The sequence below is a fragment of the Oncorhynchus mykiss genome, chromosome 14 (assembly GCF_013265735.2).
Source record: "Oncorhynchus mykiss isolate Arlee chromosome 14, USDA_OmykA_1.1, whole genome shotgun sequence".
Lineage (NCBI taxonomy): Eukaryota > Metazoa > Chordata > Actinopteri > Salmoniformes > Salmonidae > Oncorhynchus > Oncorhynchus mykiss.
The window spans coordinates 12563648-12579152 of NC_048578.1; the positions used below are offsets into that span (position 1 = coordinate 12563648).

Here is a 15505-nt window from a genome sequence, read left to right on the forward strand (position 1 = left end):
GCTTTCCTCTGACTAATGTTTTGTTTATTTCTTTGATGGATTAGAGGCCTAGCTTTTCTGTTAGGCCCCTGATGCTAAATGTCACCTTCCTCAATCACTGCCTCCCAAACACCCACCCCATCGTGCTACATTCCATAAAACACACACACCAGTGCTGAGTTTCTGCTCTGAGAATTGTGACATTGGAGGGAAACGAAATTAATTATTATTACAAATGAAACGAGACGGGACAGAGGGAGGTGAAATCAAGCAAAACATAAATATTTTTCCTTGTTTTGTTTTTTAAAATGATTTTTAATCAGAGTAATAATATAAATGCATGTCCTTTTCAGAAACAGCAACGAGTGGGGAAAAGTAAACTTTGACCCTCTCAACATGAAAGAGAGCGACTCTCCGTTTGGATCACAACGCTCCTTGCTGCAAAGGATCAGCAAAACTTTCCCAGGTCTGTTGTAATGCCATTATAAGGATTATATAGGAGGATCAAAAACTTGGCAACAGAACAGTTCTTGACAACCAAACATTTACATAGATATGCTTGATTAAAAGGTGTGTTGTACCATCATTTTATGGTACAAATACATGTTATTTAGAGTTTAAGACAATAACTTGAATAGGTGCTGTAGAGAATTCACCAAATACACTGGATGTGGTCCTCCTAAACCCACTATGTGGCGACACATCCACACCAAAACAATGTTTATTTATATAAAGGCAAAATGAATGCAAAAAAAATACAGAAATGAAAAGGGAACATCCAGTTTCGTTTGACTTGACGACAGTCTTAATCACAGAAACCTTCCTTGACCCTCGACTTCTTCCTCCGTAATACGCATGCCCTCTTCAGGAGTGTAGTAATGTTCAGACTTACCAAAGCCAAAGAGGCTTAAGGGTGGAGAGACAGGGTGGAGCAGGCAGGTATGATGCAGGACCATGCTACCTTACTGGTGTGGTCTCATTCCATAGAGAGCTGAACACTCTCACTCTGGCCTTGGTGCTGCTGCTGGTCAAATTTCCTAGCTGTTAAAAAGGAATAAAGGAGACCGAATTATACCAATTTAAACAGTGGGATAGATTTAGATATATGCAGAACAGTTGGGCAAGCTAGAGTTTGACAGAGCTATTTGTTAAACCAGAAATATATTTGACTCGAGTGATGAACAGATTTGAGGTCAGTTCTTCGTCATATTTACAATATACATTTGACCACAGACTCTACCATATCCAACGGTGGGCATTATTTCTGCTACATCTATTTTACATATGCATTTCAATTACTTCTGAGCATTTTGTATTTTACTGGGCTGAACTACACTCCAATGTATTTTGTAACAAGATACTTTCAAGAGCTGTAATTTGTATTTTCAAAATATGAAATACTTTTCTATATCATTTATATAGCGGTTTGCCATTTTGTGGCCCTCTTTCACCCTGCATGGTTATCAGAAGTCTGATGGCACTATGGTGTGATAAGAGTGTCTGCTAAATGAACTAAATATAAATCTGTATGTGATAATGGACAATTGCACTTGCATGCAGAGTATTATTCTAATGAGCTCCGCCACGAAACAAGGCTTTGTCTAGACGGGATACAGCTTTGACTTTTCGTAGCAGGTTAAGGAGAACTTACAGTTCTTTAAAATTAACATAGCAGGTTTGTAGAATTCGATTAAGCTGTATCCCATCTATACAGGACACCGAAACAGGGCCAATAATAACACCCAGTGTGCTTTGCAGTTCCTTTTGGAATGTTAATTTTCACTAGGGACGGGCAAAAATGACTAAATACAATTACTAAATACCATAAAGATCAATGTATCAAAATAAACGACTAAATGTAAATTAAAATATGTATTTTGTATTTATTTATTTTTAATTCAATAAATTTAAAAGCAGACGGCCTGAACAGAAACAACATTCTCAGTAACTATTACAGAAACGTTTTACTTCCTGACTGTGATATGTTGTTGTTTACCTACCTTAGTTGAATGCACTGACTGTATACAGTGCGTTCAGAAAGTATTCAGACCCCTTGACTTTTTCCACATTGTTACAATACAGCCTTATTCTAAAATGAATTACATGATATGTAATAATCCTCCATCTACACACAGTACCCCATAATTACAAAGCAAAAACAGTTTTCTTTAGAAATGTTAGCAAATGTATTAAAACTAAAAAAAACAGATACCTTGTCTACATAAGTATTCAGACCCTTTGCTATTAGACTCGAAACTGAGCTCAAGTGCATCCTCTTTTCCATTGACCATCCTTGAGATGTTTGTACAACTTGATTGGGAGTCCAACTGTGACAAATTCAATTGATTGGACATCATTTGGAAAGGCACACACCTGTCTATATAAGGTCCCACAGTTGACAATGCATGTCAGAGCAAAAACCAAGCCATGAGGTCGAAGGAATTGTCCGTAGAGCTCAGAGACAGGATTGTGTTAAGGCACAGATCTGGGGAAGGGTACCAAAACATTTCTGCAGCATTGAAGCTCCCGAAGAACACAATGGCCTCCATTATTGTTAAATGGGAGAAGTTTGGAACCCCCAATACTCTTCCTAGAGCTTTCCACCTGGCCAAACTGAGCAATCGGGGGAGAAGGGCCTTGGGAGGTGACCAAGAACCTGATGGTCACTTTGACAGAACTCCAGAGTTCCTCTATGGATTTGAGAGAACCTTCCAGAAAGACAACCATCACTGCAGCACACCACCAATCAGACATTTATGGTAAAGGCACCTAAAGACTCTCAGACCATGAGAAACAAGATTCATACAGCCAAGACAACGCAAAAAATGGCTTCGGGACAAGCCTCTGAATGTCCTTGAGTGGCCCAGCCAGAGCCCAGAAACGAACCCGATCAAACATCTCTGGAGAGACCTGAAAATAGCTGTGCAGCAATGCTCCCCATCCAACCTGACAGAGCTTGAGAGAAACTGCAGAGAAAGAAAATGGGAGAAACTCCCCAAATACAGGTGTGCCAAGCTTGTAGCGCCATACACAAGAAGACTGGAGGCTGTAATCCCTGCCAAGGTGTTTCAACAAAGTACTGAGTAAAGTGTCTGAATACTTATGTACATGTGATATTTCAGTTTATTTGTTAAACATTTGCTAAAATGTATAAAAAACAATGTTTGTTGTGTCATTACAGGGTATTGTGTCTAGATTGATGAGGGAAAAAAACACGATTTAATCCATTTTAGAATAAGGCTGTGACGTAACAAAATATGAAAAAAGTCAAGGGGAATACTTCCCAAATGCATTGTATGTGAAAATGAACGTACCAAAATGAACTGGCCGTGTTTAGAGGTCATGTCTAGATGGGATACATGTGAGTGTCCTCAAAATGACCTAAATGTATGTTTTAAAATCAGAGATTGAAAATATTTCTGTTTCATTTATTTGAAATATGCATTTCAATTACTTCTGAGCATTCAACTAAGGTAGATAAACAACAACATATCACAGTCAAAGCCAGTAAAAGGCTCATGCTGGCTACTTGCAAATGTATTTCTGCATTTTAAAATTCTAAATATTTTAATGAAATTCATTTCAAAGTATAATGTGGTTTATTTTGAAACGTTGCTCTTTATGGTATTTAGTCATTGTATTTAGTCATTTTTGCCCCTTCCTGATCATATCATAGGTGAGCACAAGGCCTAACATTGACGCATCAGAACAGAACTGAGACTGACAAACTCACCAAGGGAGTACATCTCCAGCTGCTGGCGCAGTCTCACTTTCTGCAGACTGTCGTAGAAGTTGGGTTCGGCCGTGGCTCCAGCGGTAGGCGGCAGAGCAAATATCCTCATGATCTTCCTCTTATTTCTGATGGGGAGAATAGAGAACCACAGTATGAGTCATAATACCGATAAAACCTAGCGGTCAAACAAGGAAATGGTTCCAATCGTTTTTCCACCATTCATTTTTCCCCATAGGGGATTATAGAAGCACTTAAAATAAGGTCTGTGTTTTGTGTAGGCTTAGCCTGGTGTGATGTTTTGATAACTGTGTAAATCTCTCTATATATTTGTATGTATTTACCCCCCCAAAATTAAATGCTAAGTAGCTGCTAATGTGGCTATCATAAAGAACTACAAATGCCATGATGATCTGGACGAGCTTGCCGAATCGAGGCAAAGGCAAGAATCTTTGGATTAATGATCTAATGTTAGCTAAATGTAGTAATTAATAAATTGGCTACAGTTCTTTAAATTGACAATTCTGTGAACTGTCTTCTGAAAGTTTTAAATTGACACAATACCTGTTAGCAAAGGATTTGCAAGGATTTGTAGTCTGCATGATGTTAATTAGCATTTTCGAATTTGAGAGTAGTTAGAGCAGGATATATTGACAAAAGGCATCTTATCAGAGAGATTTACATGGTTTATCAAAATGTCACGTGGGTGTAAGCCTACACAAAACACAGTCCTTATTTTAAGTGTTTCAAAATTTCTCTATGGGAAAAATGAATGGTGGAAAAAAGATTGGAACCATTTGCCTGTTTGACCGCTAGGTTTTGTGGGTATTATGACACCTCCAATGTTGGGCTCGAGAGAAAGGAGAGAATGAGACCAACCCGTATGTAATTCATGCATTAGCTGAATGGAAGCTTTTTAAAAGCAACGCTTGTAAATATATGTTACTAGTAAAGGCACACATTTAGTTGTTGATGATGATGATGCAAATACTTATCAACAGTCGGGCAATTGTTGGGAACTACAAAATGCAAAGGAACCTCTTACTTTCTAGCGTACATCAGCAGTCCGAAGCTAACCAGGATGACGAGCAAATAGACATTGGTGGCCTCGTTCCACGCCTCGTGCACGGAGTAGTCCAAAGATTCCTCGCTCTCCATAACCCCATGACCGCCCATTGCGATCAAACAATTGTGAGGCAGCTATTTTTCTAGTTTCATAAATGTCTAAAAATACAATTCCATGCAACAAGCATTAGCTAACTGCGACTCCTACGATGTAAACAGAAAGGTGACGTCGTTTCCGGAGTCGTTCACAAGCCCGCTGGCGAGGAGTGGGACTGCTTTGGGTGGATGAGTCAAAGAGGCGTGCTTAATGGGAGTGACATAAATACTAGACGATGATTGGTTTTTCAACCTCACAAAAGACCTCCCCCGATTACCTTTTTCAAAAGAGGAAGTAAATTCATTTTTGCTGTTACTTGACATGGCGCCTGGAAGTGTTTGGAGATTAATTCGTCACTGTAACCTTGTAAGTAGTCGACTTGCTCGTTGTTACTTTTTTACTTTTGCATCTAGCAACGGCATAAACCACATGCTTTGTCTTTCTAGCTAAAATAACCTGTCTGCAATGGACTGACTTTATTTTGTGTACATGCAGGCTTCCCTTCGGTATGTGGGGTGCGCGTTATGGCAGCAGAAAGCACCTGTGGCCGTGGGGGCCGCGGCGACCAGTAGACAGTTCTCTAGCGATGCTCCCCCGCAGAACATCAGCCGATACCCGATTCCAAACAAGAAAGACCTGCCATTCGACATGTTAGAACTAATGGAGGAGGTAGAGACCAAGGTAACCTCTAATGTTCCTGCTATGAAACGACACTACTGTGGGGAGCTGGATAACTATATACATGGTGTAATATCAGTGTGTTTTGCTCTTTGACAGGGAGGCTTCCTTCCCAATGTCTTCAAGGTCCTGGCACATCGTCCAGCAGAGTTCCGTGCTTTCTTTTCCTATTACAATGAACTGATGAACAAGGAGACGGGTGTGTGTGAGACTTCAGAAAGTATTCACACCTGTTTTTTTTTGTTTTTTTTTCACAATGAAAACAAATGTCAAGTATTCAACCCCTTTGTTGTGCCAAGCATAAATAAGTTCAGCAGTAAAGATTTGCTTAACAAGTCACAAGTTGCATGGACTCACTTTGTGTAATAAGTGTTCTAACACTTTTTATTTATTCATCTCTGTCCCCCACATGTACAACTCTGTAAGGTCCCTCAGTCGAGCAGTGAATTTCAAACGCAGTGTGTGTCTGTGTTGATCTGCAATGTTTGTTGCTCTGTCATGTCAGGGGGACTAACGAAGGCTGACAGGGAGCTGATTGTGGTCGCCACCAGTATCCACAACCAGTGTCTCTACTGCGTCGTGTCCCACAGTGCACTGCACCGCATCTACTCTAAGAAACCCACACTGGCTGACCAGGTACATTCTTGTCTCTAGTTTCGTCCTCTCCGGATCTGTTTACTGGTGTGCACTGAAACTGTTTTATGCCTCTATCGTTGGCCCTCATCCCCAGGTGATTGTAAACTATGAGAACGCAGAGCTGTCCCCTCGGGAGCGGGTCATGCTGGACTTTGCTCTGGCCGTGTGTCGCAGCGACACCGTCACCGACCAGCACTTTCTGTCCCTGGAGGAAGTGGGCTTTGACCGGGAGGACGCCTGGGACATCGCTGCCATCGCTGCGTTCTTCGCCATGTCCAACCGGCTGGCCCACCTGACCGACATGAGACCCAACGCAGAGTTCTACAACATGGGCCGTATGCCCCGGGACAAGACCAAGTGGGAGGGAGAGGGCAAGTAGTGAGGTGACAAGGGATACAGAAAACATCACACAGACTTTAACTTTCTTCCTATTGATTTTTATGGGTGACCTAACCACAGACTCAAGAGGCCAGGGGACCTATCTAAGCGTGTGATATCAAATGTGACTGTTTAGTGCTGGTCTGCCACACAATATCTACAGTAGAACCTGTTCATGTTACTTTGTGGAGGTCTCTGGGCTCAATTGTTAACTGAGGATTTTGAAGTGTTAAAGATATGTTAAATTGAGTTTGGAGTGCAAGTATGTGAAAATCAGGGTATATATCTCTGTAATATTCACTCTAGGAAAGGTGTTTGGGATGTCTGATAGTCAGGCAGTAACACTTGGTAACATAATGGAACACTCAATGCTATGCAATGACAATAAAGAATATCTTCTGTTTCTCTCTCTCTCTCTCTCTGTCAATTTGGTTAAAATAGAACAAGCCCTGCTGTCCTGTCCTCTTGGTTCATAACATTTCCATGTACACTGAGTTTACAAAACATAATGAATACCTCTCTCATGACAGACTGACCAAGTGAATCCAGATGAAAGCTTTGTCACGTTAAATCCACTTCAATCAGTGTAGCTGAAGGGGAGCAGATGGGTTAAATATATAGTTTATTTTTATGCCTTTAGACAATTGTGACATGGCCTGTGTATGGGTGCCATTAAGAGGGTGAAGGGGCAAGACAAGATTTTAAGTGCCTTTATTTTTAGAATCTAAAATCACTAGATGAACCAATTTAATTTTCATAACCATTGCAGAATTTAATTACCTTTTCTGGCTGTGATGGGTTCATATTCCTGACGGAGCCATGCAACAAATTACTATATACACCTCATTTCATTGGACCTAGTAAATAGATAAGCTATGTATTTAAATTTTTACAACATAGGCAGTGCGGTTTATAATACCGGTATACAGTAATTTAACAGCTGATATTTTACATTGACGTATGTATCATGTTTTGTCACGTGCACAAGTACAGTGAAATGCCTTTCTTGCTCTTTCCCAACAATGCAGTAATGAATACCAGTAGTACTATATTTTTTTAAAAAATACAAACATTTAAGTAGAACAAAAACACAAGCTGTCCTGTTTCAGAATTTACGTGCAGTCCTTATTTAGGTCAGGGAAAAGTCGATTCAAAACATTGAAGTTAGGTCCATGACAATTTTCCATTGTTTTCTAATCTCTTTAAACTCAGTCCCTTTTTGAAGAGGGAGCATAAATTACTGCTAAAGATTAAAACATTCTGCCAACACTGTAAATAGACGTTTATTTAAATGTAACAGTTAGGCTACAGTAGGCCTGTTACTATGTGATAGGAGTGTGACATCATTGCCTATTTATTCTCAGAGGCTATGCTAAGGCAGGGCATATCATAAACCCAATAATCTATGAATAAATGAAATGTTTATCAATAGACCCGTCATTCAGGGCAGGTGGGGCAGATCACCTGTTTTGAGCCCCACCTGTTTTTTGCTGTTGCCTGTTTTACATGTTATTTTGGCATTAATACGTGTCACATATCAGTTTGCAAACAATGCAAAAAACAATTGAGTTAATAAAGCTGCGTACAAACATGGTCTCTTTTTTGGGTTCTTGAGTAAGGCAGCTCCAAAATGCAGGTGTTTCAGCCTAGCTCAGTGCTTTCTGTGGTGGTGGAACAGCCACCGCATGGTGACACTATGTCACTGCAAAATCTATGGCGAAAGCTCGAAAATAATAGCCCCTTTGTTGCTGCCATGGAGTTACATTAGAATTGCCCATCCAAGAAGGCTAAAGGCCATTAGCCACAGATAAAATTACGTCAAATCACATATCTACCGTAGCTTTGATTGAACTGATCATGTAGCTAAGAAAGTAATATTACAGTAAGTGTATGTTTTGTAGTAAGATGTTAGCAGCACATGTGCCTCAACCTAATAATTTGGTCCCTTTCCCCCTCATAACTTAGCCTACTGTTCTGACTTGGTAGTGCACATGTACTCTATAGCCTGTTTTAGAGAAATGTAATCAAATATTGTAAGAGCTTTCATTGTCTACTTATATGCCCCCATTATTTATCCTACGGTACTGATTTGGTGTACAGGGAGAATACTAAGTATGGACCATGTTCTGAATTCTGTTGCTGTACATTTCAAAAGTGCTGAACAAATATTTATATTGAGTTTGTCCGTCCTAGCTTGCTCATTAATGTCTTAATCTAAATTACGGATTGCCTCTTATCCGCTCGTTCTCCCCTTATGCCATAGTTTGTACATTTCAATTGACAGTAGAAACCACATTTGTTTAAGCAAGTCAGCAATATCAGCTATGTTTTTTTTAAAGGCAGTAAATGAGGCTGAATGGACTGTTTCACTGTCAGACAAGGCTCCACTGATAGCCGGGTGTAGCAGGGGTAAGGTGTTGGGACTGCTGTTGGGACTAACAGTTTGTGGACACCGTTTGTCACCGTTATAGTGAAATTAATGTAGTGTTTAGTGTTGTGTTGTGTAGTGGCTTTGCTGGCATGCATCTAAAAAAAGTGGGGGAGTTTGCCCCACCAAGATTTACATGCTAAAATCGCCACCGTGAACAACAATTAGTCTTTTTCATGCTAAGGCATAATGTCAATAGTTCCAAATGATAAATTATACAGCAAATAAAGGCCGTTATTGTCACCATAAAAGGTAAAGGGAGGCGTTTTCCAGGCAGAGTTTTAGTGCTGTTCACGTGCGCACAGTTTTACGACAGGTCTGATTTATAACAGAAACATGCGTATGTATGGCGTGCGGCAAGATTATAAATCTCAATATTCTTTAACTTTTCAGAAATGGCACACGCATACGTTAAGGTGTAACCTTTACGCAACAGTTAGAAATGAGGCCACAGCTCTCTATCTATTGCCTTTCTGATGGGAAGGGGGTAGCTGCATCCCATTATGGTAACCTGAGTATGGGCGAGTGGGTGTGTCGAAAGAAAAGTAGCACGCGTGTGGAAAGGAGTGGGTGTGTCAAGGAGTGGGTGTGTCGACAGCACTCTGCTATAGGTTAACCTGTTTTGATTGAGCGGTGCTGTATAGAAAGAGACGGGTGAAGTCAAATTAGCCCGGTTCATTAGAAATGGTAGTTCGTTAATATTTTGTGGAAGCCAGGCTCAGCAAGGGAAGATTCTGCAAATGGAAAAGCTTAATGGGAAGAAGATTAAATGTCCCTGGTGTTTATACTAGATTGAGCGGAGTCATCACTGGGGTCCCAATATCTACGTCCATAGATGATATTAAAGAACATGTGAAGGGAGGAAGAGTGATTGAGGCCAAAAGGTTGATCAGTCGGAAAGAGGGTCAAAGAAGTGAAAGCTTATCAGTGCTACTGAAGTTTGAGAAGGTTTTGCCTGGAAAAGTGCTGATAGGATTCCTTAGTTTCAATGTCAGAGAATGTGTCCCATCCCCATTGTGGAGTTTGGATTACAGAGAATGTGGGTGCAACGTGAAGGTTAAGTGTTGTAATTTTGTGGGGGAACATAGTGCAGCGTTTGGTGGATGCCAGGTGCAGAGAGAGGCTAGAGAGGCTCGGAGATATAGAATCAGTCATGATGGATCGTATACAGAGGCTGTAAGTCAGATTGGTGGAACTAAAGTGCAGAATGATGGAGCTTCTATGGCTGCTCCTGTACTAAGTGGACCTAATGTCAGGGCTGGTGCTTCTGCTGGTCCTGGCATGGTTTTGAGATCTATTCAGAAATGTTGCGAACATGAATGTGCTTTGTCAAAGGACACTTTGATAGTGAATACAGTTAACCTTACAAATGAAAGCTATAAAGTTATCAACATGACTCGGGTTGTGGAAAGCAGAAATATCAGGTTGAAGGTTATTGTGGATACGGTAAAATAGTTATTGTGGGTAACAGATGTTACTGTTGAAATGGTTGTAGACATGCTGAATAATCCTTAAGTGTGGATTGTTTCAGTATGATGCAGATACAGTACTGGGGCTTAAGATGTTATTTCAATATTTTTTGGGGGGTGTACGGATTTATTATTAGTAGGGCTTTATTATTTGATTATAAAATAAAATAATACTTTGTAAAATTGTATTTTCTTGGTAGTACAGAATTAGACAGACCATGAATGATTACACACTCCAGCACAGTAGGTGGCGGCATGCACCTTAAACGTTTGTTTGCGGACCGCCCTGAAATCATAGAAGAGTTTGTACTTCTGCTTTTTAACCAGATGATTCTGAGTGTCATTGCACTGTTAGTTTTACACAAATAATTGCACATTTTCAGTTGTAAAACTGACGATTGATTATTTTTGATTACAAGTATTTATGATGCGTTGTATGCTTGTGCTTACGGTGACTATCTCTCTGACATTGGCTGCTATGTACTGTTGCTTCTTCCTGCGCCGTTGCTGGACAGGAGTGCTTGTCACGCGGGAGAGAAATGCACTGTGTGGTGTTGCCGTTCATGCCCTCCCCATTATGTATCAAGATGACATCTAAATGGTTATCAATATCAGTAATTTCTTGTATAGGTTGCCATCCTACTTTAAATTATTTTTTTACACGTTAGCTACCGCCGGCGACACGATCTCGGAAACAAGTCGGCTGGCAGGCCGATACAACACCAGCGCACTGGTTACTGGCTTATCGACTCGTGCAACCCAATCAGCCACGCTAAACGTGGATGAGTGTCAGCAAATCTGCCCAATTAGCTGATTCGCTTTCATATTCAATTCAATTCAATTCAAGGGCTTTATTGGCATGGGAAACGTGTTAACATTGCCAAAGCAAGTCAGGTAGATAATATATAAAGTGAATATATAAAGTGAAATAAACAATAAAAATTAACAGTAAACATTACACATAGAGAAGTTTTAAAACAATAAAGACATTACAAATGTCATATTATATATATACAGTGTTTTAACAATGTACAAATGGTTAAAGGACACAAGATAAAATAAATAAGCATAAATATGGGTTGTATTTACAATGGTGTTTGTTCTTCACTGGTTGCCCTTTTCTCATGGCATCAGGTCACAAATCTTGCTGCTGTGATTGAACACTGTGGAATTCCACCCAGTAGATATGGGAGTTTATCAAAATTGGATTTGTTTTCAAATTCTTTGTGAATCTGTGTAATCTGAGGGAAATATGTCTCTCTAATATGGTCATCCATTTGGCAGGAGGTTAGGAAGTGCAGCTCAGTTTCCACCTCATTTTGTGGGCAGTGAGCACATAGCCTGTCTTCTCTTGAGAGCCATGTCTGCCTACGGCGGCCATATACCCACTCCCTTTCGACACACCCACTCGCCCATTCTCCGTTTGCCATACCGGTTTCCGATACACAGTAGTATGTAATAAAACCACTAGAGGGAGGTCTACCTCTATAGTTGATCAACAGGACACAAAAAACACCACATTGAAAAGAGACTTCCAGTTCTGCTTCTCTTTTAGTTGAGTGGATGTAAAATTCTCTATTAGCCATGAATAATTTCATTTTTAATGACAGAATATTTTATATTGACCTATCTAATTCACCTGTTAGAAGATCTGAACTATTTCACTAATGAAAGTGTAACAATTGTTGGGGTCCAACTGCTGCATTGTCCCAGGGAAAGGAGAACCAGAGGTGTTGTTTGGTGAGGTCTGGCTGCATGGTCCGGTCTGATCAGGTCTATAGAAGAAGCCAGTCCCCTCCCATCAGGCCTGTCAGCCAGTGAGGCATGGCGTGGGAGCAGAGGAAACGGGACTGCACCGTAAAGCTCGCTGTTTGTGTTTAATCTCATCGCACGTTCGTTAGGTAATATTCCTCCAGCCCAATGACATCAGACAGTACATGTGTGTCTGTACTAGCCCACCTCACAGTCATGAGGACACAGCCCAGCCAAGGGTGTTTACACACCTGCTATCACGGAAAGGACCGGGAGGGAGGAGAGGGGCAATAGGAGGTAGGGAGGGAGTGATAAAAAATAAATAAAAAAGATATCTTGAATGGGTCATTGTGATTTTAGCTATACCTTGATAGATGTATTCATTAATTACGGGCATGATTCAAGTCTCTGTGCTTGTCTGTGGTCCAGTACTGTGTGCTCGAGGCCTAGTTTATTTTCAGAGACACTATTTTTAATTTTTGTGTCATCTGCACATGCTGCCACATCCAGTTACCTAGGGTGTGGAAAGACCAGAGAGGCTCTAGTGTGTGTATGTGTGTCTGTGTGTATGTGCATGCATGTATGCATGTGTATGAGTGTGTTTTATACTGAAAATGTTCTCCACAGGTGGTCCATACATAATACTGTTATTAACAACTCAATCCTATGTGTCCTATCACTCGAGATCAAACGACTTGACAGGAGGGAAATGGATTATACCAGTTAGATAGTACCAAATTAAAAAATCCCTCAGCTCCAAAACTGACCCTCAACTTTCTTTTAAGAGACAAGGCTACTACACACATCTCACCAATACAGATTTATGATGAAATATATGGATCTCTTCAGTATTTCCCATTTGTCCAACTCTCCTATATTTCATCTTCAATTTAGTTTATTACAAACAGTATCTGACTCATGGCCAGAGACATGTAGTGTGTGGATGCTGATAGAAGTGGTCAGTCATACTGTAAACAGACACTATCGTCCCTCAGGGCAGAGGTTTGGCCCAGGCCTGCAGTGAAACCCTTCATTTAATGTGTTTCTCCATCCATTGACAGCCAGTATAAAACAATGCAGCCATCATGGCGACACGTGGTTGATTGATCAATAGCCTTTATCCATGGGGCCGGGGTCAGGGTGAGAGGGGGTTCAGGTTGAGAGGGGCGACAGACAGAGGAACCATGGCGTTAACTGTCCTCATTCGCTTCCTTCCCTCGAGGAAGATAAAACCACTGGGAAATTACACACATGTTGACGGGGCCACTGTTTACGAGGCAGAGAGAGGACAGGGAAGAGGAGATCAGACTATCAGCATGCACCGCAGACACAGATAACTTCCTCTCTTCAGTGAGTCTGTCTGACGGCCACAGTGCGGTACAGTAAGCGACAGCGGCAGATCAGTACTGCCTCCATGGCAGGAGCGACTGAAAATGTTCCCTTGAGAAGGGGTGAGCTTGTGGGTCATGTCATGGTAGATTTGTCTGGATGATTGTGCTGCCTCCTTCTGACCAGGGGTCCATGTAATATCAATTTCAATAGGTCTTACCTGGATAAGACAAATCAATTCAATACAGAAAATGGGAGAAATCTGGAGTTAACTGATCTTTTGAACAGATTTTTTTGATGTTGTGTTTTATTTTGTTCTAGTTCTAGAATGTTCCCTCTTCCTCTCTGTGTGTGAGTGTGCGAATCCCCAGACCCCCAGTAGACCAGAGCTATCCTCAATTAGAACATAAGTTATGGTTTTGCGGAGTGCTTTTCTTCTGCCTACTCAGGCCACTCTGGGCCTTGTTTCGTTTTAACGACATAACTTTTAGTATCTTTGGATAACTCCCACACTTTCCGTCTTTGGGGAGGTGGTAAGGAGAGGAGTGAGGGGTTGAGGGAGCGTGGCGCTGAAATTTAGAATATAAACCCTCTCCATTCTGTCGCAAGGTTTTAAACTCTGTTATCTTGGAGTTTTTGCTTGTGTTATTTTCTTTTCTGTGTGTAAGGCTGTGTCCCACCCACCCCTGAAGGCAGGAAGCCAGGCAGATAGACAGAGACAAGCCTCTAAGAGATATCAGGGCTGACAACCAGAGGGGTTCCAACAAGCATTATGTCCTGTAAACACAGACACGCACACATTCTGCAGTCTCAGACTTGTCTGTGAGCAATAACAATTCAGGTCATTTGCACCAGTAGGTCATTTCATGCGGAACAGAGAACTTGACAGAAGCCTACCTGTTTTCTGTCTAAGCTAGCATCCCCATAGGGTACACAACATAGATGAGGCTACATATACCAGGTTAGTTGTTTTAGTTGGAGGTTAACACTGTTGGGAGAGGAAGAGAAGAGGACTCCACCCAGGAGTGATTTTTAAAATGTCCCATAGGGATAATCTTACTGCACATTCACAGTTACCTTATTCCCAGAGATGATCTGTGTACTGGCTGCTTTTCTTAGAGAGATGGGAACTGTAAAGCCCATGTCATTTTATGAGAGTGCTGCCCCTGCTGTTGAAGCTAACTGTCTGCCACAGTGAACAACACAGTAAGTATGGCCATATAACATTATGGAGACCACCGATTACTACTATGGCCGGGTGTCATTTTCATCTGAACACTAGGGATTTGGGTTTGCCTACCAAACACAACTCCATATACGTAGATATACACTACGGTGACAGTGGTGTGTTACGTGACCCTATGGATGCAAAGTGCACACAAACATAATTGCACCCATATAATGTGTCATGCCTGTGCACATGGGATTTCCCTATGCTTTTTAGTTGATCTCAGCGTTCATAATGTATGGTATGTAATGTCATCTCTATTACAGTCTCCGCCGGTCCACTGGGAGGTGTCAGGGATTCTGGCCTGCATGGGTACCCAGAGATGAGACACTGTGGGTGGGCATGATGGATGGCAGGAGTCCCTACCCACCCATGGTTCTCTATCATCTCCCATATCAAGTCTTCATTTACCTTCCTCTTCATAAGTTTAAATACATCTGCAGTCTCCATGGTATGACGGTAGGTCAGTAATTATGTTCCAGAATGTGAGACTTCTGTGGCAGCCATTGCTGGTGACAATCAGTGCCTCATATGGTCACAATGACATTTGAGTTTAAGTTTAAATGACAGGAAATTCCAATGTTATGTTGTTGTCTAGACACATTCAAATTCACCTGTTGACCTCAGACCACACATAAATCCATGTCTCAGACAAATAAAAAACGATTTATAGGTAAACATTGAAATATACAAATAAACATCCACATCAGTTGACAGCTTCTTCCTTTTCTTGCTC

The 15505-nt window shown here is 41.1% G+C and overlaps 2 protein-coding genes across 3 annotated transcripts; one reads left to right on the top strand and one right to left on the bottom strand.

Moving 5' to 3' along the window:
- Positions 1–263: 263 nt before the first annotated feature.
- LOC110488811 (small integral membrane protein 19) lies at positions 264–5072 on the bottom strand. Its single transcript, XM_021561217.2, has 3 exons — positions 4755–5072; positions 3713–3837; positions 264–1020 (listed from the first exon to the last, which is right to left on the bottom strand). Exons 1-3 carry the CDS (start codon positions 4883–4885, stop codon positions 956–958), a joined length of 321 nt encoding a protein of 106 aa, XP_021416892.1. The 5' UTR covers positions 4886–5072; the 3' UTR covers positions 264–955.
- si:ch211-175m2.5 (uncharacterized protein LOC568697 homolog) lies at positions 5007–6968 on the top strand. Of its 2 annotated transcripts, none has more exons than XM_021561214.2 (5): positions 5007–5237; positions 5367–5552; positions 5649–5769; positions 6055–6185; positions 6280–6968. In XM_021561214.2, exons 1-5 carry the CDS (start codon positions 5193–5195, stop codon positions 6562–6564), a joined length of 768 nt encoding a protein of 255 aa, XP_021416889.2. In that variant the 5' UTR covers positions 5007–5192; the 3' UTR covers positions 6565–6968. The 2 variants fall into 2 exon arrangements, with proteins under 2 accessions (XP_021416889.2, XP_021416890.2); XM_021561215.2 differs by having other exon boundaries at positions 5649–5748.
- The last annotated feature ends 8537 nt before the right edge of the window (positions 6969–15505 follow it).

Bases quoted from the DNA above. Each gene is read 5' to 3' on its own strand.
- LOC110488811 (XM_021561217.2), bottom strand. From the start codon at position 4,885: ATGGGCGGTCATGGGGTTATGGAGAGCGAGGAATCTTTGGACTACTCC. The intron at 3,838-4,754 runs GTAAGAGGTTCC...TCTCCCCATCAG, and splicing joins CTGCTGATGTACGCTAGAAA to AAATAAGAGGAAGATCATGA. The intron at 1,021-3,712 runs GTGAGTTTGTCA...CCTTTTTAACAG, and splicing joins GCTGGAGATGTACTCCCTTG to CTAGGAAATTTGACCAGCAG.
- si:ch211-175m2.5 (XM_021561214.2), top strand. From the start codon at position 5,193: ATGGCGCCTGGAAGTGTTTGGAGATTAATTCGTCACTGTAACCTT. The intron at 5,553-5,648 runs GTAACCTCTAAT...GCTCTTTGACAG, and splicing joins TGGAGGAGGTAGAGACCAAG to GGAGGCTTCCTTCCCAATGT. The intron at 5,770-6,054 runs GTATTCACACCT...CTGTCATGTCAG, and splicing joins TGTGTGTGAGACTTCAGAAA to GGGGACTAACGAAGGCTGAC.